Source organism: Arvicanthis niloticus, chromosome 15, assembly GCF_011762505.2.
Source record: "Arvicanthis niloticus isolate mArvNil1 chromosome 15, mArvNil1.pat.X, whole genome shotgun sequence".
Classification (NCBI taxonomy): domain Eukaryota; kingdom Metazoa; phylum Chordata; class Mammalia; order Rodentia; family Muridae; genus Arvicanthis; species Arvicanthis niloticus.
The window spans coordinates 61786835-61810513 of NC_047672.1; the positions used below are offsets into that span (position 1 = coordinate 61786835).

A 23679-nucleotide genomic window follows, 5' to 3' on the forward strand; every position below is an offset into this window, starting at 1 on the left:
CTGTTTCGAAAAACAAACAAAAAAAATTCCTCTATTTACTTTCCCTTTTAATTGTAAACATTTTAATTATGTCTGTAAGTGTGTGTCTGTGTGTGGTATATACACATAAATACAGTGTTTTTGGAGGCCAGAAGAGGGCGTAAGATCCCCTGGAGCTGCCTTAGCTGGGAAACTAAACTCAGGTCCTCTACCCAAGCAGTATATGCTGCCTTTACCTGCTGAGCCATCTCTCCAGACCTATTATACTGCTTTTGTCATAAATGACTATTAAAGTTTCATGAAAATAATTAAATCAATATCAACTGTACTAAATACTATAATCAACTGGCACTCTTTCACCAAGTTTTTCTTATAAAAATATTAATTGATAAGAACAACCTGCAAAAGAATTAAAGTTTTGCCATTTAAAATTTAAAATAATTAAAATTTTAATTTACATGAAGCAACTGACTTTTGTCAGGACACTAATTCAACATTTGAACTAATTAAAGAAAATTTAAAAGCAAAGGTCTGATTATACCTCTCAAAACCTTATAAGGCATCTGCACAACATACATTCTCAGACAGAAGCCTATGAGCTTAGTGTGTGCTAGGTTTCTGGGTCATCATGTCAGACGTAGGGAGGCGATGGATTCATAGACTAACCTCCACAGCCCACAGTCGTGTTCTGGATGCAGGAGAGGGGAGTCAGTAGTTGGCAACACAATTCTACACTACAGACAATCAGCTAGCACAAGCCTCTGACTACTAACAGTGGGTCTACAGAATATCTGTGTTTACAAGTCCTAATGAGCAATGGAATAGTTCTGATTTCACATAGTATCTAATAATTATCTGCTAAATTATGTGTTCTACTATATACACAGAGAAACATCATCTAATACAGACACTAGATTTTGTCTCATATTTATTATACTAGGAAGTCAGTGAGAAAGAATCTTACTAAGATACTCTTTTTCCTAGACAGTTGACACAATTCCTTTCACTGGAAAAAGACATAAAACTCATTTAAAAGATTTTCAAGGTGTCTTAACACTGTTTACTTATTGAAAGCAAAACTTTACAAAAAAATTAAGACTGCCAGAAAAAGAAGAAATAAGGATTATCAACCTGATAATCTATCACAATACCCTGCCATTATTTTAGGGTTTCATAGTTAATTTTTCTATATTACATGTTCTTTCCCTAGGAGGTTTTTAGTAAGTATTGGTGGAAAACTCAGCTTCAACGCCATGAGGTGATCTCAGGCAACATTCCTATCAGGGTTTGAGAATTACAATAGTGCATCTGTGAATAACCGGCACTGGCAGGCTCTGTTAAGATTGGGTACCAGCATACTTTTCTATTTGTTTGTTTGTTTGTTTGTTCATTTGTTCATTTAGTTTTTTTTTTTGAAACAGGGTTTTTCTTTGTACTGTCCTAGAACTTTTTTTCTTGACTGCCCTACAACTCACTTTGTAGATTAGGTTGGCTTTGAACTCACAGAAATCTGCCTGTCTCTGGCTCAGAAGTGCTAAGCTTAAAGGCACACACTACCATTGCCTGCTATAATTTCTAATTTATAATGAAGTTTCTTTTTGTAAAGTGAAGCACCTTTAGACCATTCCATTCTGTATTTTAGATCTTAACAAGAAGTTAATCTGAGTGACAAATAAGCAGGCCTATTTGTCTACTCAAGCAGTGGAGCTCTGACCAAGGTCAGCAGAGACCTTCCCACAGTTGCTACTTTCAACCTTCCTCTCTCCAGGCCTACTTCTCCACTCTAGTGTCCTGCAAACTGCAGGCAGCTTTCCAGTAAACTACTGTAACCAAGAATTAATTGCAGCTGCTTTGAAACTAGACAGTCCCATTATTTACTTTAAAAATGATACCAAATTATAGCAAGACCTATTCAAAGTGACTCACCTAAGGTTAGTGAAGAACATTTTTCTTTCTTTTTAAAATTTTTCCCATTTTATTCTGCTTTCATATATTACATCCTAGCTGCAGTTTCCCTTCATCTCCCCTTTCCTGCCCCTCTTTCACTTCCCCTCAGAAAAGAGCAGGCCTTCTGGGGACTTCAACCAAATACAGCATAACAAGCTACAATAAGATCAGGCTCATACTCTCACGGCAAGGCTGGATGAGACAGCACAGTAGGAGGAAGAGGGTCCCAAAGGCAGGAAATAGAGTCAGAGAGCCCCTGCTACCACTATTAGGAATCCCACAAGAACACCTTGCAACACAATCATAACATAGGTGCAGCAGACCAAGGTCAGACCCATACAAGTTCCCTGATCTCTGTGAGCACACTTGAGTCCTGATCAGTTGATTCTGTAGGCCATGAATCAACTAACTTATCTGTGCCTAGCTTCAAAGTGACTTTACCTTAAATTATCAAATAATTGCTATTTAATCATGTTAAACCAGTAACTAAAGATAAACATGCAATATTTCACATTTTACTTAAAACTGTAATAAGTGTTGAAATTAGACCAATGGATAGTAGGAAGTCCGGCCCCGATGGATATGTATCTACAATGCAACTACCCTACCTAAGGAAAACCACACGATGCGGCAAACAGATTCTAAGAGTCAGAGGACCAGAAGTTAGTGAGACTGTCTTCTACAAATAGCTGCCTGAAGATGATCTGACAATAACAGCATTAATGGACATGATAACACAGAAAAGGGAGAAGTCTCATAGAGTCTAACGTCTAGACAAAGAATTATAGAAAACTAAAGATGGTTGAGATGAGCCTCTCCCAGAGATGAGCTCCCTAACTGTTTATTGCAGAGAGGCACATTGGTTACAAGAAGTCCAGATCAGTTCCTAGCCCAATTGTCATCAGAGATGTCTCATCCTATAGCTAATGGGACCAGATGCAGAGACCCACAAACCAAACATTAGGTAGGGAGACAGTCCAAATTAGAGATCTCCACCAGGTTTCTTCTGTATGGTTCCTCAGGGAACCGTACAGAAGACGGGAAGAAAGAATGGTAGGAGACAGAGTGGTCAAGAACACCATTAGAACACAGTTCATAGCATTAACTATGCAAGGCTCATAGGGGCTCACAGAGCCCAGCACCAGCACTGCAGAGGATGCAATGTAGCCTAGTGCCTTCTCCTTTCGTCTGCCCAAGTGGTGTTCACACACCCCAGTGGTAAGGCAGAATGCAGACCCACAGTTATGTGGTGTTCTTGTGGGACTTCTAATGGTGGGAGTGGGGGCTGTCTCTGACCCTTCTGCCTGCTCTTGGGACTTTTCCTGCCTACTGGGTTGCCTCATCTAGCCTTAGTAAGAGGTTTGTGCCTTGTCTTATTACATCTTGTTGTGTTACATTCGGCTCACATCTCTAGGAGGTTTGCTCTTCTCTAAAGAGAGAAAGAGAAGAAGTAGATCTGGGAGTGAGGGAGGGGACTGGATGGAGGGCAAACTGTGGTTGAGATGTATTTAAAACCAAAAAAAAATAAGGGAAAAATTGTAGTCCCTGAAATCATATATACACAAACAATAAAAATAGGAGAAAGCCTATAAGGCCTGTCTACAATGCCCGGCTATCCTGCTTTCTGTCTGTGACCTTTACTACTTTAATTGTCTTGGTGTTATATGATAGAAAAGCTTGTAAAATATGAACATTTTGTAGTTCTAGTAACACTGTAATTTAGTGATGCATGTAGTACAAGAGTGTAATGTAATTTAAATTATATATATTAAGAAATGTTAAACATAAAAGCAAGCTGAGTGGAAAAGGTTTCAAATAACCAAGATAAGATACTTAACCCATGTAGAAATAAGCATTACGTGTCTCTTCTATCTCTTAATATCCCACTTTTGAGTTTTACATCGATGTATTTAAATGTTTTATTTTCTCCAGGTTGCCTTTTTCTTGTCAGAAGGAACAAAGGAAATGCCAGTATCCATGACTACGGAAGGCTTCATGACTATGGAATGACCTCAGCATTAAGAAGAAAATGCTCACACTCTCCATAGCTGCACTAATGCACTGCTGCGCATCTTAAATCTCAGTAGCATTATGTAGAAAATGAGAATACTCATGTAATAATTATCTCCTTCTCCTGCTCTTTGTCTTCTAAAATAGTTTTATGCAAAGGAATCTTGTAAGACAGCTTAAAACAACCTGGAGGATACAGCTCTATTACTTCAAGGTAAATCTGAAACTTCTAAATTCAAAGAAACAGTCCAATTCTTATCAATCAAAAACAGTCCTCTTTCATCAATGGACACATTTAGAAATATTCACTATATTTTATGGATACATATGTATGGATGTTTAGTTTGCATGTATGTCTCTGTACCACATCTGTGCTTGATGCTTATGGAGGCCAGAAAAAGTCATCGGGTCACCTGAAATTGAAATTATAGACAGCCGTGAGCCACCATGTAGGTGCTGGGACTTGAACCTGGGTACCCTGGAAGAGCAGCCAGTGCTCTTAACCACTGAGCCACCTATACTGCTTTGAACACAACTTTTTATTTGCTACTTTATCGTTTTAGTTAAAATCTTTTTCAAGGTACTAGGAATAAGTGTAAAGTTCCTTTGCAAAAACAAAAAGATCAATGACACAGTTTTATTTTACTATACTAAAACTATAACACAGATGAATTATTTTTTCAAACTAAAAAAATGGGATTCTTCATTTAAATTAAATTAAAGGTAAAATTTAAATTAAAGGTAAAATAAACTTACCAAGTTTAATTCTGTAATAAAATGTTTTCAATAAAATAAAACTTTTATTTTATTTATATTTAACTTCCAAAGACAAAGGCTTGCTCTATAATAGCCCAGGATGGGTTTAGCCTCATGATGCTTCTCCTTTGCTTCTCAGTGCTGACATTATAGGCTCATGCAATGGGTCGGTCCAGCTCATAAAAACTGATTTCATGGTGAAAATAGTTAGATGAGCTACAAGTGTTACTTAAGAAGAAACGTGTAATTACCTTGTTAATCTTTTAATTATAAGGAATACCCAGCCATCTCCATTACTTTGGTCTTGCCATCATCATTTTAACAGAAGCTAGGGAATGTGGAATGTACTCTCAACTGACGAACGACAAACCCTCTACATTATTAGAAGTAAGAGGAACCATGACTGGACATAATTATTTTTATCAATACACAAACTCCTAGAAAATATTGTGGGTTTTGTTTATTAATACGATTTCTTACTTTTGAAAGCCATCACCTGCCAGGTGTGATGGTGTCCATCTTGTCACAGCACTCTTGGGGTAGAGGCAGAAGTATCTTTATGAGTTCTGGGCTAGCCTGTTCTACACAGTGAGTTCCAAGATTCCAAGACAGCTAAGGCTTCCCAGTGAGACTCTCTCTCAAAACAAACAAACAAACAAACAAACAAAAACCAAACCAAAAAACCAAAATCAAGATAAAAAACCACCCCCAAAACTGATAAACAAACAAACAAACAAACAAAAAAGCAAGTAAGTAAAATTAAAACTATTTGTATTTATTTGGTTTTAGACTATCTCTTCTCTTAGGTATTGACTACAAAGGGGAACAGCCTCAATTACAAAAGACAGAATACTTAAGAATATTTGTTGAACTCATTAAAATCTATATCAATAAAGTGCCAACAGACTTCACACGCTTTTGAGTGTTACACTCTGAAGGCAGATTTAACTTATGATATAGTTCAGTAAAAAAAAAAAATGGGTAAATTCAAAGCAAAACCAAAGAAACACAATTAATACAATAAAAATTGCTTGGTTGTATTTCTAATCAGTATCAATCTAGGTGAGATAAACTGAGAAACTGCTGTAAGTTTAAAGTGACTAAAAAAGAAATAAAATAAAGACACTCCTGAATTGGATCTGGTGAGAAGCAGAACTGCTCTGAGGAGCTCTGACACTGACATATGAGTAATGGAGAAGATTAAGGTACTCAACTAATCTGACCTTCTAAAGCTGATTTATGGACATTTGTTATACATAAGAATATCTTTATTCTCTAGTAAACATCACACACAGAAGCAGAAGGCACAAAGACATATGATCATATATAGCATATAAGACATCTAAGTGGTTAAAGATCTGCATGTGTGTGAGGAGAGGGAGGGACTACAAGTTAATGTTAAAATCTGATGAATCTTATAAAATAAAGATGAAAATTCTGTGTTCTAATCTTTGTATTTTTCCTAGAAGCCTAATAATATTTAAAAATCATCCTTTGAGAGTAGAAACTATTTTGTAGGTATTTGTTTCTATAAATAATCAACGTAAGATTAACAAATGGTAGAATTAGTGTGAGTGCTTTGAACAGCAGCAGGTGAAGGAGCTTCCGCCAGAATGCAGTTCCATACACCACAGCTTTGTTCATCTAAAAACTGATTGCTACACACGTTTTTAAAGGGAGATTGCATTAAATTGTGCACAGTGACATCCTGGCAGAGCCTGGTATCGGTTTCATCTACCAGGACTGAGCTTGAATGATAATGGTCTATGTACAATCCTTTTGCAGTCAATTGATAGCTAATGCAACTACATAAATGCCTAGGGCTGGGAACATGCCTCAGTAAGTTTGATGCCCAACACTGTAAAAACAAATTGAAAACTTAAAAAATAAAAAAAATACATTTAGAATGTACATTGCATTGAATGCTGAGGATGATTTTAATTTTATATTATGATTTATAATTTTTCCACAATGAAAACAGATTACTTTTCTAGTAAGGAACAGAATTAACTTTAAAAAAGTAAGAAGCTCTAAGAGATGCTACTAGATCTCTTGGAATTTAAATCATACAACAAAGCAAATTCCACAGTGGTGTTAATGCACTGTCAATGTTTTCATAAAAGTGTCTCACTTACAGCTGATCTTGAAGCTCCACAATGATATATTCTAACTGTTCTTTCTCCAATTTGTGGGCCAGATCAGAATCTTCGATCCTCTGAAGTAGTATTTTATTCTGAGAGACAGATTCAGAAAGTTGGTTCTCACGAAGACGTAAGAGTTCTTCAAGATAACCCTGGAAAAATAGCATCATGATATACGTTATCTTTATGTCAACTGCAAAACTGTGATCTCTGAAGAGCAATGCTGAGCCCCTTCAGCATGATTTTCATCTATTTCATAATGAAACACCTTAAAATACTAGCGATGAATGACTTTAACTGACCTCAGAAGGTTAATGTGCACCCTGCACTCTTTAACACTATGGCGGAGGGTGGGGTGGGAGACAGGGACTGGTTATGTATTCCAGCTGACCTGGAATTTTTACCTCCTGCCTATGTCTTCCTGTTCTAGAGTGACATAAATGAGGCTTTAGATGACAAACACAGGTTTTCTAAGGCTATGTATGTCTAATTACAAGTATTAATACTCTCAAGTTACACTTTGTATATACAAGGAAACAACTCTAGATCCAGTCAGGCCATGGAAGGGTATCCTGGTTCTTGGGTTGTGGGTTCGGCAACCTGAACCCAGGCTCCTGTCAAGAGGTCTAATCTCCATTCAACCTGCACCCTTCAGTCAGAGATTTACATACTAATAAGGTACCTGAAGGCCAGAGTGTGGAGCCAATTAAGTATTCATCCCCAGTCCCTCCCCCCTCTTACCCTCCCTATTTAACTCAGGCTCGCCCTGGGTTTTATGGGGCCCACATCCAGATCCATCCACCATCGACATATCAATAAACCCGTTTTGGAAACCCAAGGACTTCCTCGTATGTTGGGGCCCGCGCCATGAAGAGGCTTTTACTGAGCAGCTGGGCCTAACTTCCAGCTGGAGGAACCCAGGGCCTTCCCAGCTGACTACACACAGCCTGGTGTGAGGAACCCTGTGGTTCCCCAGCCATTTTTTTTCCTACAAGATCCCACTCTTTGGAAGACATGGAAGGCAGAAGACACCTTCAAAGTAATTCTGCTTCTCTTCTCAATTGTCATGCATTGTGTATTTGAAGCTTACAGGAGTTAACAAATAAGTTAATTCAACAGTTGGTACAAGTCAGGTTTCAAAACTAACTTTACTATTAACAAACTGGTATAAACCCCAAAAGTCTGAAAACACTATTTCATTTCTGTATGTGCATGCCCATGCTTTTTTCTCCATTGAGATCTGTTTCTTTCATGCAACATCTCCTGATAAACTACAAGGTTAATTGCTTAACATCACCAGAGCTTTGCTCATTTTAAAGATTTATTTTGGAAACACAAACAACTTCTTTCTCTGTACCAAAGACCAAAGTTGTAGGTTTTATTTTGGTTTTTTCTGTTGTTGTTTTTTTGTTTGTTTGTTTTTTGCTACTTCTCTTATAGCCAGCTGTCAGCTTTCCCATGTAAGTGAAGTTACTATTGACTAGCAAAAGGAATGGTCAGTGTTGTAGTGCTGTCTGGGGCAAGATGTAATGACCAGGTAATGAAAGAGTCACCTGTTTAAACTCTTTTCTCACTGAGGCCACAAAAAAACTCATGACCAAAGTATAACTTTACAAGTGTCTTTGCCATAGCTTCACATCTGTAGACATGCCCCAAGAAAGCTACTGCCGAATCAAGGATTCCTTCCTACACATTAGATAGGGGCCTCATGGACAGATGTCTCAAGACTAGTTCAAGGCAATGTGTAAACATTTTAGAAAAATGGACCAAAACAAGATGCAAAACAAAAGTGAACAAAGAAGAGCTACTATTAAAACGCTCATTTCTTTTACTATTGAGAAATTAATATATTCCTTTCCTCACTGCCTTTAAAATTTTTTTGTGTGTTTTGCCTACACAAATGCTTATGCACCATGTGCATCCCTGGTGCTTGTGAAGGCCAGAAGCGGGTTCCAGATTCCTTGGAACTGAAGTTGTAGAGGATTGTGGCCTGCCACGAGTGTGTGGGACCTGAACCTGGAGGTACTCGACTCTAACCACTGAGCCATCTCTAGACCCCTCTTCCATCTTGTTAACACTCTCTCTCTCTCTCTCTCTCTCTCTCTCTCTCTCTCTCTCTCTCACACACACACACACACACACACACACACACACACACACACACACACACACACACACAAGTTTATATGTACAACTGTGCATGCAGGTTCCCTAAAGAGTCTAGAAGATATTAGATCCCCTGGAATTAGAGTTATAGGTGGTCGTGCGCTGCTTGATTTGAGTGCTAGCAACTGAACCTGGAGCCTCTGTAAGAGCAGCAGGCATTTAAAACTACTGAGACATCTTTCTAGCTCCTAAAGATATTTTTAAAAATTACTTAATTTTTAAGATTTATTTAAATGGATGAGTGTTTTGACTACATGTATGTAAGTGTGCTCTATGAGCATGCCTGGTACCCATGGAAGCTAGAAGAGGGCTTCAGACCCATGAAACTGAAGTTACAGATGCTGTGACTTACTATGTTGGTGATGGGAATTAAGCCTAGGCCCTCTGTGAGAGCAACCAGCACTCTAACCACTGAGAAATCTTCCTGGCCCCTAAAACATTTTTTTTTAATTTCAGAAATTTTATATGTAATTTAAGGCAAGAATAAAAATCAGCAGTGGGAGACAGGGGGTGCCAGAGACCCAGGATGGGGGAGGCTCCAGGGAGTCTGTGGGCTGACTCTAGCTGAAACTTCTAGCAGTGAGGGATATGGAGCCTGAAGTAGCACTTACATCAATCACAGTAAGTGCTATCTTGTTTATGATATTAACAAACTGCTTTCTTTCTTTTCATGATACCTGAATAGTACCCTGAAGACCGTTTTCCATAATAAATTTCATACATTTAATTCATAATAGAATCTCAATTACAGAAAATAATTTTATAAGCAAAACAAGTCTTTATATATATATGTAATACAAACTATATAAAATAATTTTAGCCATTAATAATTAAACGATAAACAATCTATTATCTCAGTTAATTACCACTATAGTAGGAGCCAGTATACTGATCTTCTGTAATCTGCAGGAATGGCAGTATCTTGAGATATGTGTTTATCATTTCCATTTCTTTCTGTTTTTTCTTTTTAAAATCACAAATGTTGTCTTAAAATATGGCTTAGTTTCCCTGGGTTTTGTCTCTACTCTTTTGAAACTTGCTTTTTCATCTACATTGGTGAGTTTAGTCAAATAGTCCATTTACTTTCAATACTATATATTATTTCATTGTATGAATATTATAATTTAATCCCTGTATAGCCAATGGCCATTAGAATTCTTTCAGAGTTTTTTGTTATTAATAATAATGCTATGAACACAGTTATGTGTTTCCTGGCCCACACATCCAGAATTCCCAGGAGCATAGCTTCTGAGGAATAAGCCCAGAACATTCTCACAATTCTTAGATGTCTAATTGTTCTTACTACTGCTTTTATATTTTATACTAATCATATTCCTACCATGAATTATGCTTCTATGACTTCACACAAATATTAACGATAAATTGGTGTTGCTTAAATCTCTTCTGTTTTGTCTAGTACTAGAAACAGTCACCCTATAGTAGGGAGCACTGCTGTTACAATGGCTGCTAGAGTGTACTCCCAAACCACAAATCTGAGGATTGCATTAGTTAGTTCTGGGAAATTATTTTTATAAGATTATTTAATTTTTCAAAAGAGTGTGAGGGTATCAGTTTTGCTAAGGATATTTAAAGCAATTCTTCATTTAAGTTTCCTAAGACATGGCATTATTACAATTATTCTCTAATAATAATTATTGGCAAGGTCTTGGCTACGCTTTCATGATGCTGCCTATGCTCTTCACTGAAAAAACTGCTTATCTGTGTCTTAACTGTTTAGAGATAATTATTCTGCTATGGATTTTTCCAATTTATTGGGTGTGGCAAATAATCACCATTCGGTTCTGCTAATCTCTATTTTTTTATTTTGTCTCCCTCAGTTATTTTATTCTTTCACTTCCTTTGAATTGTTTGTTCTCTGCTTACATGTTAGATAATTACCTTCCTTATTCCATTCTTTTCAAAGTCCTACAAATCCTGGTTAATTGCCATTTATATCTGTTAATTTACATTGTTTTCAGTTACATTAAATTCCAAAAATGAAGAAGGAAAAAAATCATGAAAAAATCATTAAGTACTCTTTAAAAGAATTCCTTTTAAACTGTTTGGTACATCTTTTGCTTTGTTATCTTTGGAATCAATTACAAGAGAATTATGAAATTTTTAAGGAATCATGCCCTTTGCAGTAATATCTCCTGTTTGTATATTAAATTCTGTTCATAAAACCCTGTTGAGATGGGTATTTTTCCACTTTTATTTTAGTTTTAGTATAGAATGTCTTCTGAAGACTCATTTATTGAAGACATGGTTACTGATACAGCCCTGCTCAGGGAATTTTGGATCATGAGGATTTAAACCTCATCAATGATTAGCTTACAAGCAAATCAGGTAAGAAAGTTCAGAGGGTGACTCAGCAGGTAATGATACATTTGCTCAAACCTGGTCACTTAGGTTCAATCCCTGGAACCCACAGAAGGAGAGAATCTACTCCCCAGACTGTCCTTTGACTTCCATATGCATGCTATGGCACTTGTATCCTTGTGCATTTGTGTGTGCTTGTGAATATGTGTGACACCCACAAATAAATAATAAAACTTTTAAAATAAAAATGAAAATTTCCCCTCTACTAAAGTGAGATAGTAAACATTGCTGTCTCTGAGAGTGGTTTCTTTCCACATTTCTTAGTTATGAGCCCTTGAGGAAATTGAAGTCTGGACCTTTTCACTCCTTTTCTTCTACTTTGTTCCTGGCAGGTGGCATGGGCATTTGCTCTAAGTAAGAACTGGAGCTAGCACACAGCCCCTGCAGGTTTATTCTGGAGACACTTGCTCTGCATTCTCCATGGGATGAATGGGGGTGTAGATGATGCTACAGGGCCTAGGATCCCTTGCATCATCTAGGGCAGCATGGGTCTGCCTGCCATTCATTGCCAATACCCAGGGCTCCTGTGCTTCAATATTTATCTCTTGAGCAGAATCAGGTAACAGTCTCACAGGAGACTGTACTCAGCTGCTTCCCTGTCATAGACCAGCTTCACTTTGAACAGAATTCTCAGTCACTTTACTTCACAGAATCTCCCAGTGGACTAGACTCCAACTCAAATCAACATACTTGTATTTAGTGTCAGTTCCTGGAAACAGGGTGCAAGGCACTTTAATTCCCAGAGCAGCAAGCTCAGACAAGACTTTCTCAAAATAGCTTCCCAAATATATGCTGCAAAGTGCAGAGAAATTCTCCAGTGCCAAGCCACCCTGTTCAGGCTGGTCACTGTGCTCCCACTGCACTTCTGCACAGTGCCGGTGTCCAGCTATGCTCACGGGATCTTTCACTTTGAACTTCTTATACAAGCAATGCTGGCAAATTATCCCCCTCAAAGTGCATGGTTTTCTCAAGTGACGTGTGCGATGCTGGACTTCACTCCCTTCCTAGAGTCACACGTATAGTCGCTTCTCTCCAAGGGTTGATTGTTGCTATTTATGGGGCTGGGGACATAACCCAGTGCTTTGTGCAGACAATACAAAGGCTCCACCAGTAAGCTGTCTATCCCTCCTTGGCCCTTTGGTTTTATTAAAATTGGGTCTTGCTATGTTAGGCTACATAGCAACTCCTAATCCTTCTGTCTTCTCCTAAGTGCGGGGATTATAGGCGTGTGCCACCACGCCTAGCCATCTCAGCTATTTTGAGTTGTTTAGTGGGTTTCTGCTGGATACCTCTAACCTGCTGCCTTGTATCTTTATTTTTTAAAAAGTTTCCAATTCAGAAGTAAAGGGGAAGTAGCAATGAGTACACAATTTTCTTTAGTTGAAAGCTGTCTAAATAAAACAAAATAAAAAGATCTTTGCCATTCTAAAGCAAGTGGTGTTGAGAACTGCTAAGTACCTTCTGCTCCAGGGTAAGCTGGTATTTCTGCCTCACTCTCTTGCACTTGTTGAACCAGCTGTTCTCGTCCATGATGAGAGGCGGCCCCACGTTCTCTGGGGTGCTGCCCTCACTGTCACTGCTCCCAAACGTCCTGAGCTCCTCCTCATCACTGCTGATGCTGTCAGAACTGGCAAGGTCAAAGGTAGAAAGAAGACAGTGAAATGGCGATTCCAATTTGATTCTTAAAATTCACACTTCTGTTTTTTAAGACTGGTGAACAAACTCCAAAATACTTAGTAGTAAGGGCAGAATTATAACAATTCTGCTATGAAGACTGTTTTGACAAAATGGCAAGCTAGCATGGCCTGTTGACTCACTGGTTACATCACCACTCTTAAGGTGAGATTTATAAATTGGAAGCATTAACACAAAATGCACGAGAATGCCCAAAGAAGAAACAAGAGTCTCAGAGATGAGACACTCCAGACACTCCAGATAAGCTGGGAATGGCTTTCTAGTGGGATTCTTTCCATCCATTCATTCATTCATCCATTCATTCATCCATCCATCCATCCATTCATCCATTCGCTCATTCCTTCACATTACATGCCATTGCCCTAGACAACCATAGCTTATCCATTCTCTACAAGCAGCTGATAGCTGCGGACACAACAAAGTCACCACGGGGCAACTCTTAACTTTCTCAGAGAGAAGGCAGCAAGCTGAGAAGAACCTGTCACTCCTCAGCAGTTTGCAGCATGACAGGGGGAGAAAAAGAGAGAATGCCCATCATAATCTATACTTAAAAGTCGGCATGATCCTTGTATAAGAGAAATAGTCAAGGTAGCATGGGAAATGAGAGGTGAGAAGGGAAGTGGTAAGGAAAATCCTGACCATGTGAGTCAGAGTGCGAAAGAGTGAAAAAGGAAAGGAAAAAGTACCAACATAAAAAGCAATGTCATCTCCCAGTATAAGGGAGTTGTAGTTAGATCACTTGTAGTTAGATCAACTGGAAGTCTAAGAACAAGATTTATCAGTGAGCCATTTTCCTTGGATCATATGCATTAATTTGAAAAGCAAACAATTTAAAAATACAATCAGACAAGGCTTCCAGTGAAGGAATTGGGACACCAACTCAGGAACAAAACCTTCAAATTTTTTTTTATTTAATATTTTATTTACTTTTAAGATGCCTTCCCCTTTCCCCATTTCCCCTCCCTAGAAAACACCTGTCCCATGCCCCCTCTTTCCTTTTTGCTTTTATATATATATACTTTAAATGTTACTCAAAGGATTTATAAGTTTGGTAATGCTCAATCAGAAGCGTAACCCAATACCCAACATAGATATAAAAACTATCTTTGACTGGTGGAGACATGTGAACATCTGCCTCCATGCCCCCTCTCTCTTTCTCTCTCTCACCACCTAGCTTCTCCTCTCCTTCATCTTCTCTCGTTACTCCATCTCTTCCTCTCGGTACTCCTTCCCACTTAGCTCCTCCTACATATCACTCTTCCTGTTAAAGTAAAACTTTTCTCTCAAAATACAGTTAGAGCATACTTATTCCTAATTGTACCAGTGAGGTACAAGATAGTCCTAATACCCAGTCCATCATTCTGTTGACTAACCAGAACCTCTGTCATCTCTTCTAATTAAAACACTTACTTTTTGATCCTGGGTTTTGCTTTTATTTTTTTTTTTGTTTTTTGTTTTTGGCTTTAGAGTGAATGTCAGCTGAAAACCATCTACTCAGATCTTTTCTCTCAAAGTAAATAGCCAGGATTGGCTATGAGACTATGGGTCTTCAACCCCGTCAGAAATCCAGAATGACTGAGTTAACTGAAGTTATGGGAAGCACTAAGCATAGCTTCTAAAACTTAGCCAATTTATAGAGACCGCTGAACACCTGAAAAGCCCCTATACTACCGAACATTCGAGCATCAAATCTTCAGCCTTCTGGCCCAGAGTCATCTGACAGACCTTAGTGGTGCAGGATTATTAAGGGCTGATTACTCTGTCTAGGCAGATATAATCAGTCAACTATTCTGCAAGTGTGTCCTCTTCTGGACAGTAATTTGTCTGTAGATGGAGAGAGGCAATTCTTGCCTAGTGGCTGTCACCACACAACTGGCATAACACCAAGGATGCTCAATTTCTTCTTAGAATCCACAACAGGAAGCTGTCAGGAGCAGACAGGTCTCTAATCAGAATGAAAATTAATATAGAAATATTTGTAGCATCAATTCTATGGACTTCTGACGTTTTGAAAACCAACTATCCATGTAAGGTCACCTGGACTGTTTTCTGTTAACTCCTCTCAGCTATTTCTAAATAAAATATGGGAAACCTCCTAACAATAAACTCAAAGCCATGAATTTGCTATAGTCCCTTAACTCATAGGTTAACCATCCCAAATCAGTTAAAAAAGTTAGAGAAGGACTGGGTCTAGGCCTTGTATTCCTAAATGTGTTATGCAGGCACATTGTCCATGAGAGTATCAATATTCATCTCACTTTTATATTAATAAGAAGCTCGTGCCAATGAAAACCTTAAATTTGAAATCAAAGTAAGTTTTGTACCATTTAAGAAATTATAATTTCATCTTGATAATAATTATACAGATTTCTACCAATAGGTTATGGCTATGCAATAAGTCCTAGCTAATCCTCCCTGTTCCAACAAGACCACTACTTTTCCCTAGAAAGACAGACCATTATTAACCACATTAGTCCCCAAGCCCAGGGAATAGGGGCACTGATTCTTCTTTAACTTCTTCAAGCTGATTATGGGCATTGAGATATTAGAAGAGGGGTGGGGGGAAGAGTAAGTTGATAAGCCTCTGATGCTGTGTCTTCACTGAATCCAGATGGAATTCCAGGACATTGGAGGTTTGGGCAGGTCTGCTCAGTATGCTTGATGAGTAGATACACCAAGGCTGTGTATTCTGCAATATACAATTCTCAGAACAAGTTTTAGTATCAAGAAAAAAAAAATTTCCCCCCCCAGGGGGCTGACATTCTTTTTAAAGATGTTGGTTCTAACAACTTTTCTCTTTTTCCCCCTTTTGAAAATTGGTTGTAATATTTACACTTCAGATTTTATCCCCTAACCCCACTTCCTCCCATCACCCAGAAACCTCTCATCCCATCCCCCTCCTCATGCTTCTATGAGGCAGTGACTGCACCTACCCCCCCACTATCCCCTCCCCACCCTCACATTCCCCCCCCCACTCTGTGTTTATTTTTTTATGGGATCAAGAAACTCCTCTTCCACCTATGCCCGACAAGTCCATCCTCCCCTCCATATACCGCTGGAGTCTTGGGTCCCTCCCTATGTGTTCCCTGGCCGGTGGTTTAGACCCTGGGGGGCTCTGGTTGTTTGGTATTGTTGCTTTCCTCTTGGGGTCAATAACCCTTTCTGCTCCTTCAGTCCTCTCACTAAGTTCTCCATTGGGAAACCCCTGATCATATCAGTGGTTAACTGTGAGCATCGTCCTCTGAGTGTGTTAGTCTTTGGCAGACCTCTAAGGAGACAGCTATATCATGTTCCTGACAGTATGTACTTTCAGCCATCCACAACAGTGTTTAGCCTAGGTGGCTGTACATGGGATGAATACCGAGGTGGAGTGGTCTCCTGATGGCCCCTCCTTCAGTTTCTGTCCAATGTTTTGTTTCCATATTTGCTCCCTTGAGCATTTTTGTTACTTGTTCTAAGTAGAACTGAGGCATCCCCTCTTGGTCTTCCTTCTTCATGAGATTCATGTGGTCTGCTGGTTGAGTCTTCGCTAATCCTAGCTTTGGGGCTAACATCCGCTTAACAGTGAGTAAATACCCTGTGTGTTCTTTTGGGATTGGGTTAACTCACTCAAGATGATAATTTCTAGATCCATCCATTTACCTAAAAATTTCTCGAATTCATTATTTTTAATAGCTGAGTAATACTCCATTGTGTAGATGTACCACATTTTTTGTATTCATTCCTCTGTTGAGGGACATCTTGGTTCTTTCCAGCTTCTGGCTATTATAAATAAGGCTGCTATGAACATAGTGGAGCATATGTCTTTATTATATGTTGGAGCATCTTCTGGGTATATGCCCAGGAGTGCTATAGCTGGATCCTCAGGTAATGCTATGTCCAGTTTTCTGAGGAACTGCCAGACTGATTTCCAGAGTGGTTGTACCAGCTTGCAATCCCACCAACAATGGAAGAGTGTTCCTCTTTCTCCACATCCTCGCCAGCATCTACTATCACCTGAGTTTTTGATCGTATCCATTCTGATTGGTGTGAGGTGGTATCTCAGGGTTGTTTTGATTTGCATTTCCCTGATGACTAAGGATGTGGAGCATTTCTTAAGGTGTTTCTCAGCCATTCGAGTTTCCTCTGTTGAGAATTCTTTGTTTAGCTCTGTACCCCATTTTTTAATAGGGTTATATGGTTGTCTGGAGTATAATTTCTTGAGTTCTTTGTATATCTTGGATATTAGCCCTCTATCGGATGTAGGATTGGTTAGGATCTTTTCCCAATCTGTTGGTTGCTGATTTGTCTTATTGACTATGTCCTTTGCCTTACAGAAGCTTTGCAATTTGATGAGGTCCCATTTGTCAATTTTGATCTTAGAGCATAAGCCATTGGTGCTCAGGAACTTTTGCCCTGTGCCTAGGTATTCAAAGGTCTTCCCCACCTCCTCTTCTATTAGTTTCAGTGTATCTGGTTTTAAGTGAAGGTCTTTTATCCACTTGGATTTGAGCTTTGTACAAGGAGATATGAATGGATCGATTTGCATTCTTTTACATGTTGACCTCCAGTTGAACCAACGCCATTTGCTGAAAATGCTGTCCGCAAAACCTTCAAATTAAAATTTGCCCTGCCTGAAAAACCTGTGAGGATAAAGGTGGAGCACAACTTGAGGAAAACTACAGAGTTTAAAAATACTACAGTCAGGCTGTAGTCAGTCAGGTGAGATGTTCACCAGGGAAATAAATGCACTGGCCACCAGGTTAGTTCCATCTATAACCTGAGTTCCATCTATAGGATTTTCACAGTGGAAGGAGAGGACTAACAAACATCATCTGACTTCCATGCAAATTCCACGACCTAAGCAACAGTACTTTCCTCTCCTATCTCCAGAGAGAAACAAGATAAATAAATAAATAAATAAATAAATAAATAAATAAATAAATGCAATTTAAAACTCTAAACTACTAACAATAAAAAAGAAAAATGAGAAGTAGATCTCTCTTTAATACAGCAGTTCTATTAATAATCAGGAAGATAATTATGTAAGGATGTTAAAATTCAAATGCTTAATTTCCTAAGTATTCAGAAAATAATTATCCCTAAAAATAGGCACATAAGGATGGTAGTAAGAAGGCTCTTTCTGGGAATGAGGAGGAGAGAAACACTTATAGTCCAACAGTGTCACATATACATCTTAACATTTTATCATTAATTCTCTTAAAAATCATATCAAGTACCAGTAGCAAATTCTTTAAATAAATATTCATCCAACAAAGGAGGAAAATGAGATGAAGTAGTTCATTCAAGGTCACCCTAATAAGAAATGGTGTTGTGTAACAGACTCTTGATAATATCTTATTCTCTTTCAATGTTTTGATGACCCAAGCTGTAGTGTCCATATGGGATGAATGTGTGGGAAATAAAACAAATGAGAGGGGCTGGAGGAGGAAAGGACGTGAAACATATAATTATACTATAAAACATAAAAATAAGTAAACAACTAAAAAATTTAAATGTGTTCTAAGTTGTTGGCAACTCTGGGATAGCCTGTAAGTTTTTTCTTTAAGGTAAATTTTATTTAAAAGATACTAAAGTTCTTCAAATATTTTGGTAGAAAATTATATTCAAGACTTTATAAATGAGGATCTGGAGAGATAGCTTAGTGGTTAAGAGCTCTGGTTGTTCTTCCAGAGATCCAGGTTTCCAGCATCAACATGGCAGTTCACAAGCGTCTTTAATGCTAGTTCCAGGGTCTCTGACCTCTCTTCTGCTCTAAGTAGGCAGCATGCACAGGTTGCACAGGCACACATGCTAGTGATATACCCACACATACAACAAAAGTAAATGAGACAAATAATCTCAATATAAATGTTTTAAAGGACAAAATATTTTAGGAATTTATACTGAAGAATTAATGGAATTTTAATATAAAAAGAAATTTCATTTAGTAATATTTGTTATTTATAGTTATTAAAAAGAGGGTAGTAATTATTATTCAACTTCTTTATTAATTAAAATTGAAATTTAATATTGACATATAACAAATCAAATGGACTATAAAATATCTAACCCAGTAAGCTTTGATGAAATTTCTCCAAGTATTATATCCTTCAAATAAATATTTTTAATTTTATAAATAAACACTAAAAAATCTAGAAGCTCCATTATTTAATTCTCAAAGCATATCTACTGCACATCTATGCTAAGCACTGCTTTAAACACCGAGGAAACAAGTGAAACAAAACCCCTTATCTTTTGTCACTGCAGGAAAGTGGATGCAACAGGAGAGAATCAAAGTTAGACTAATTAAGGCAGCCTCAAAAGAGAAATATTGAAGGGTTTTCTCTCATTTGTGGTTATGGGAACAAAAGTAAAACTGTCTACAGTAAGAAAGAAGACAAAAATGAGGGACAGGAGAGAGAAAACGGAGGGCACAACTGTGTGGGGGCTGTATGCTTAATGTATAATATAAACCTGAATAAAAAAATTTAAAAATTTATTCCAGTAGAGGGAAGCAAACAAACAACATAACCAATATTAAGCAGGAATGAATAGTGTGAAAAGGAATTGAGGAAAGGTACACTGGGTGGGTGGGGCGATCAGTGAAGGCTTCATGAGTAAGATGGTGTCCAGCAAAGCAAGTCAGAGAGTGTTCGGACATCACGGTGTGCCAATCCTCATTGTTAATGGGACTAACAATTGAAATCAGCTCCATTTCTATTTCCATTTCTAAGACTTATTTTTACTGATACCAAGTAAGTCACTACTTTCCCCGTTTGCCTTTGACTTCTTTCTACTTGTCATTGGAAAGTGTTGTTGATGACTTTTATAAAGGTCTTGATTTTTCATAAAGAATAATCACATGATTGAGAAGAAGAGCTCTATGTTTGTTTTTTCCTGATACACGGGCTGTTGGTCTACTTACTCTCTCATCTAAGCCTAGAAAATGATAACAAAAAATAACCTAGAAACCTCTTTCCCAGGTAGAGGAGGGAAAAGACTCAGACACCAATGGGCAGGCATGCCTAGAATGCTCAAGAAACAGACCCACGATGGAGCTCTTTGGGAAGTACCAGCAACAGCTGAGTTCACAGACCAGACACAGAGTTTTGCCTTTTACTTTGTGTTACATTGAAAGAAGTTAACAGATGTTTTCTAAAGAGGAGTGAAATATGCCTCACAGCTTAAAAGAATACTCTGGTGGTTTTGTCAAGGATCGACTACAGTAGCCAAAGGGAGAGAGCATGGAGAGCATTGCAAATGTCCAGATACAGGCTAAGGTGGAGTTGTTAAGATTTGCTAATAATGTCATGTGGGTGACACCAGAGCTGAAGAATAGCTCTGAAGCAACTATAAATGATAGAATTTTAATTTTCAGAATAAAAGAGCTAAAGGAAGAACATCTTATAAAGGAAAAATTAGAGGTTCAATTTAATAATAGCATAGTTGAGGTATTTATTCTACCTCCAAATGTGTCCAGTTGGCAGCTAAATGGGCAAGTCTAGAGTTTCTGTGGTGTCCTAGGTGAAAAGACACACCTACAGAGAGGTACAGCATATACAGCATGCAAAGTCAAGAAACAGATGAGAAACTACTTATCGATAGAGAACATGGTCCAGGGACAAGGCATGAAATAATAGAGTGAGTAGGTGAGGACCATCCACTAAAGAAAAGAGAGAAGGAACAAACATGGAGAAACTGCAGATCTGTGAGGAAACTGTCTCATCACCAAATCCTGGATACATGTGGTTGAAGACCCCCATACTCAGGAGACCCTTCCTCAAGCCTCTGGAAATCACCACCACCCAAAGATCACAAGAAACCATACCTGGATGCAATCAGCAGAGGTTTATTAGGGAAAGAGCCGGCAGTCAAAACGACAAGCTCTTTAGCTCCAAGAGCAGGGTTTTAGCCCCGAGTGGTGGGTTAAAGGGTCTTTTATAGCATGGGGTGGGGGAAGAAAGGCATTTTCGCGTGCTTACACATGATTGGTTGTTTTACAAATTTTGAACATAGCACTGGGAAGACCAAGGGAGGGGTAACCAAGAACAGTGGAACATTTCAGAGAATCTAGCCCAAATGATCTAGAGTCATGTGGAAATCGTTCTGCACACTCATTCTTCTCAAAAATGTGGTTTTTACCATGCTATTGTGTCCTATCCTGCCATTTACCAACTATTTCAGATGAACTATCTTCTGGCTATAGACCCACCTAGGTGGCAGCATCTTTATCTGTAGTCAGGAATGCCTTCCTGCCTTGGGCGAGGCTTGGGGAATGTAATCCAGCAAGTGTCCTTCACCTGGAATGTGAAGGCCTGAAATCTTATTTTCAGTTCCGAGTTCTATAAGGCGAAAAATCTACACATGTTTCACAAAATCGCCTTTATAATTTTTCACTCTACATGGTAAAACACGTTACCGCTGTTACTGGCAGCAGTGATTTTTAGAGATGGGTATTAAATCCTAAATAGGTCAAGAGAAACTATGGCAAAGGTTTGAAAACTGCTGTAATAAAAGGAGGAGCTGGAGAACAGAAGTAAGAATCAGGAGGTTTTTTTTTTTTTTTTTGCTATTCAAGGATAAACATAATATATTATGATTATACTGTTGTGATAGGTTGGACTTGTTGAATGATTGCAACCTTGGAGCCTCATTTAAAAGGCTCTATACCGGGGAGGAAGGCATCCCAATCCCCCTTCTTATTTACTTATTTGCATTCACATCCCTGGCTTATAACTCCCATAGTCCTTGTTTTTTTTCCTAAGTGATTAGAACAATAAGGTTAATGTTATTTGGCCTTTTGTCCTTGGCTCCTGAAACAGCTTTGGAACAGCTTCAGAGCAATAAAGATGAAAGACTGGGCACTGGAAATCTCAGAAAACAGAAACAAGTATCTCTGTCGTCTCTGTCTGCCTCCCCTTCCTTCTCTTCCTTCCCTTATGTCCTAGTCTCATTCACTTTCACTCTATTCATCTATTACAGATAGGAACAGATAAGGAACATCTCTTCCTAAGCAGGCAACAGAAGCTAGAGTTATACCGCAACCCTTTTCTATTAGAACTGGTCATCACTCTGACCCTGTCTGATAACATCCTATTTCAGATGAAGGCTTTCCCACCCCTGGGAGGAAGGAGTGCTTCACTGAGAGGAAAGACACTCAATGAAGTCAGACAGCACAGGAATTCAGCTGAGCTACAGGACACACAGCCGGTGTCTGCTTACGTGCTGCTGAGAAATCCCTACATTTCTGGATTATCAGAATTGTTCTGTGTTGTGACTGCAGTAAGGGAGGTTGTTTTCCAGTTTGTCTTTGGAGCTGTGAAGTATAGAAGGATCTGGGAAAAGGATAATGAAAGAACAATTGCTGTGACAAAGACAATAGAAGAGAGAGGGTCAGATAGAGTTCACAGGTCAAAGGCTGGTATTACACAGAAAACAGCTTGTTAACCAGACTGAGAGAAGCAAGGGCGCAGAGAACTTGGGATGTATAAGTGTAGACAGGGATGTTTAATGACATTTGTAAATCAGACATGGTCTGATTCAGTAACTGCATTATGTGGAAATATTACTCATCAAGGAATAATAATATTTAAGGAAAAAATAATATGCTGAAATCCATATGTGAAAATATTATACTTCAGGGAATAATAATATTTAAAAAACAATATGCTGAAATCATTTTGATTTAAAGACTGAGGCCAGAGAGAAGGCTCAGTGGATAACTGTACTTGCTGCAGAAGAAGAGAATTGACTCTGGCATGTTGTCCTCCATATACATTCTATGACATGCATAGCCACACACACATATGCATGGCACATGTTCATGGGTACGCACATTTGTGCATGTATGTACACACATACAAAGTATACAATAATTTTTGAAAATAAAACCTAAAGCCATATGTGGTGCCAAAGCCTGTTATCATACTTTTGTGAGGCCAAGGCAGGATGATTTGGGGCTTGAGGCCAACCCAGGTTACAGAGTAAGTTCTAGGTTACGTTTATTAATAATGATACATTCTCTCTGTCTCTGTCTCTGTCTCTCTGTCTGTCTGTCTCTCTCTCTTTCTCTTACCCCTCTTTCTCTCTCTCAGAATACAGAGATGGAGGGATTAAGAGTTGATGGGAAAAACAGAAAAGCTGATTTAAAGTACCATAAAAGAAAACCAATTATTACCTATTAAAAATTTTAGTGTAGAATATATATATATATATATATATATATATATATATATATATATATATATTTTTTTTTTTTTAAAGGTGTTTTTTTTCTTGTTCCCCTATATAGTCCAGGATGGCCCTGATTTGCCCCACTTTTAATACTTTTATGAAAAGAGTAAGAAGTAGGCATCCTTTTTTTTTAAAGCAGGCATCCTTATATACTGAAATTTCAGTATACCTGATATACTGAAATTGAATGGCCTCTCTGAATGGAAAATTTAAAGCATATTTGGAAAATTTTAATAATACATATGCTAATTATCTGAGAAATTTCTTTGTTGTTTCTATGCATGGTGTTGTGCATTGTGTATTCAGATACTGATATCTGTGCCCAGAGATTTGGTTGCAGTCTGGACATTGGCACTGTCAAGTATCTCCTGTCTCACTGTTGTGTAAAAAT

The 23679-nt window shown here is 38.2% G+C and overlaps 1 protein-coding gene across 3 annotated transcripts in view; it reads right to left on the reverse strand.

Annotated features, from left to right (window-relative positions):
* Positions 1-23679, reverse strand: part of Rundc3b (RUN domain containing 3B) — a 117287-nt gene that overhangs the window by 20807 nt on the left and 72801 nt on the right. For all 3 annotated transcript variants that reach the window (XM_076913108.1, XM_034519163.2, XM_034519165.2), the window contains exons 7-8: positions 12837-13005; positions 6828-6985 (exon numbers count right to left, since the gene is read on the reverse strand). In XM_076913108.1, the coding sequence (XP_076769223.1) occupies positions 6828-6985; positions 12837-13005 (327 nt within the window). The remainder of the gene's footprint in view (positions 1-6827; positions 6986-12836; positions 13006-23679) is intronic.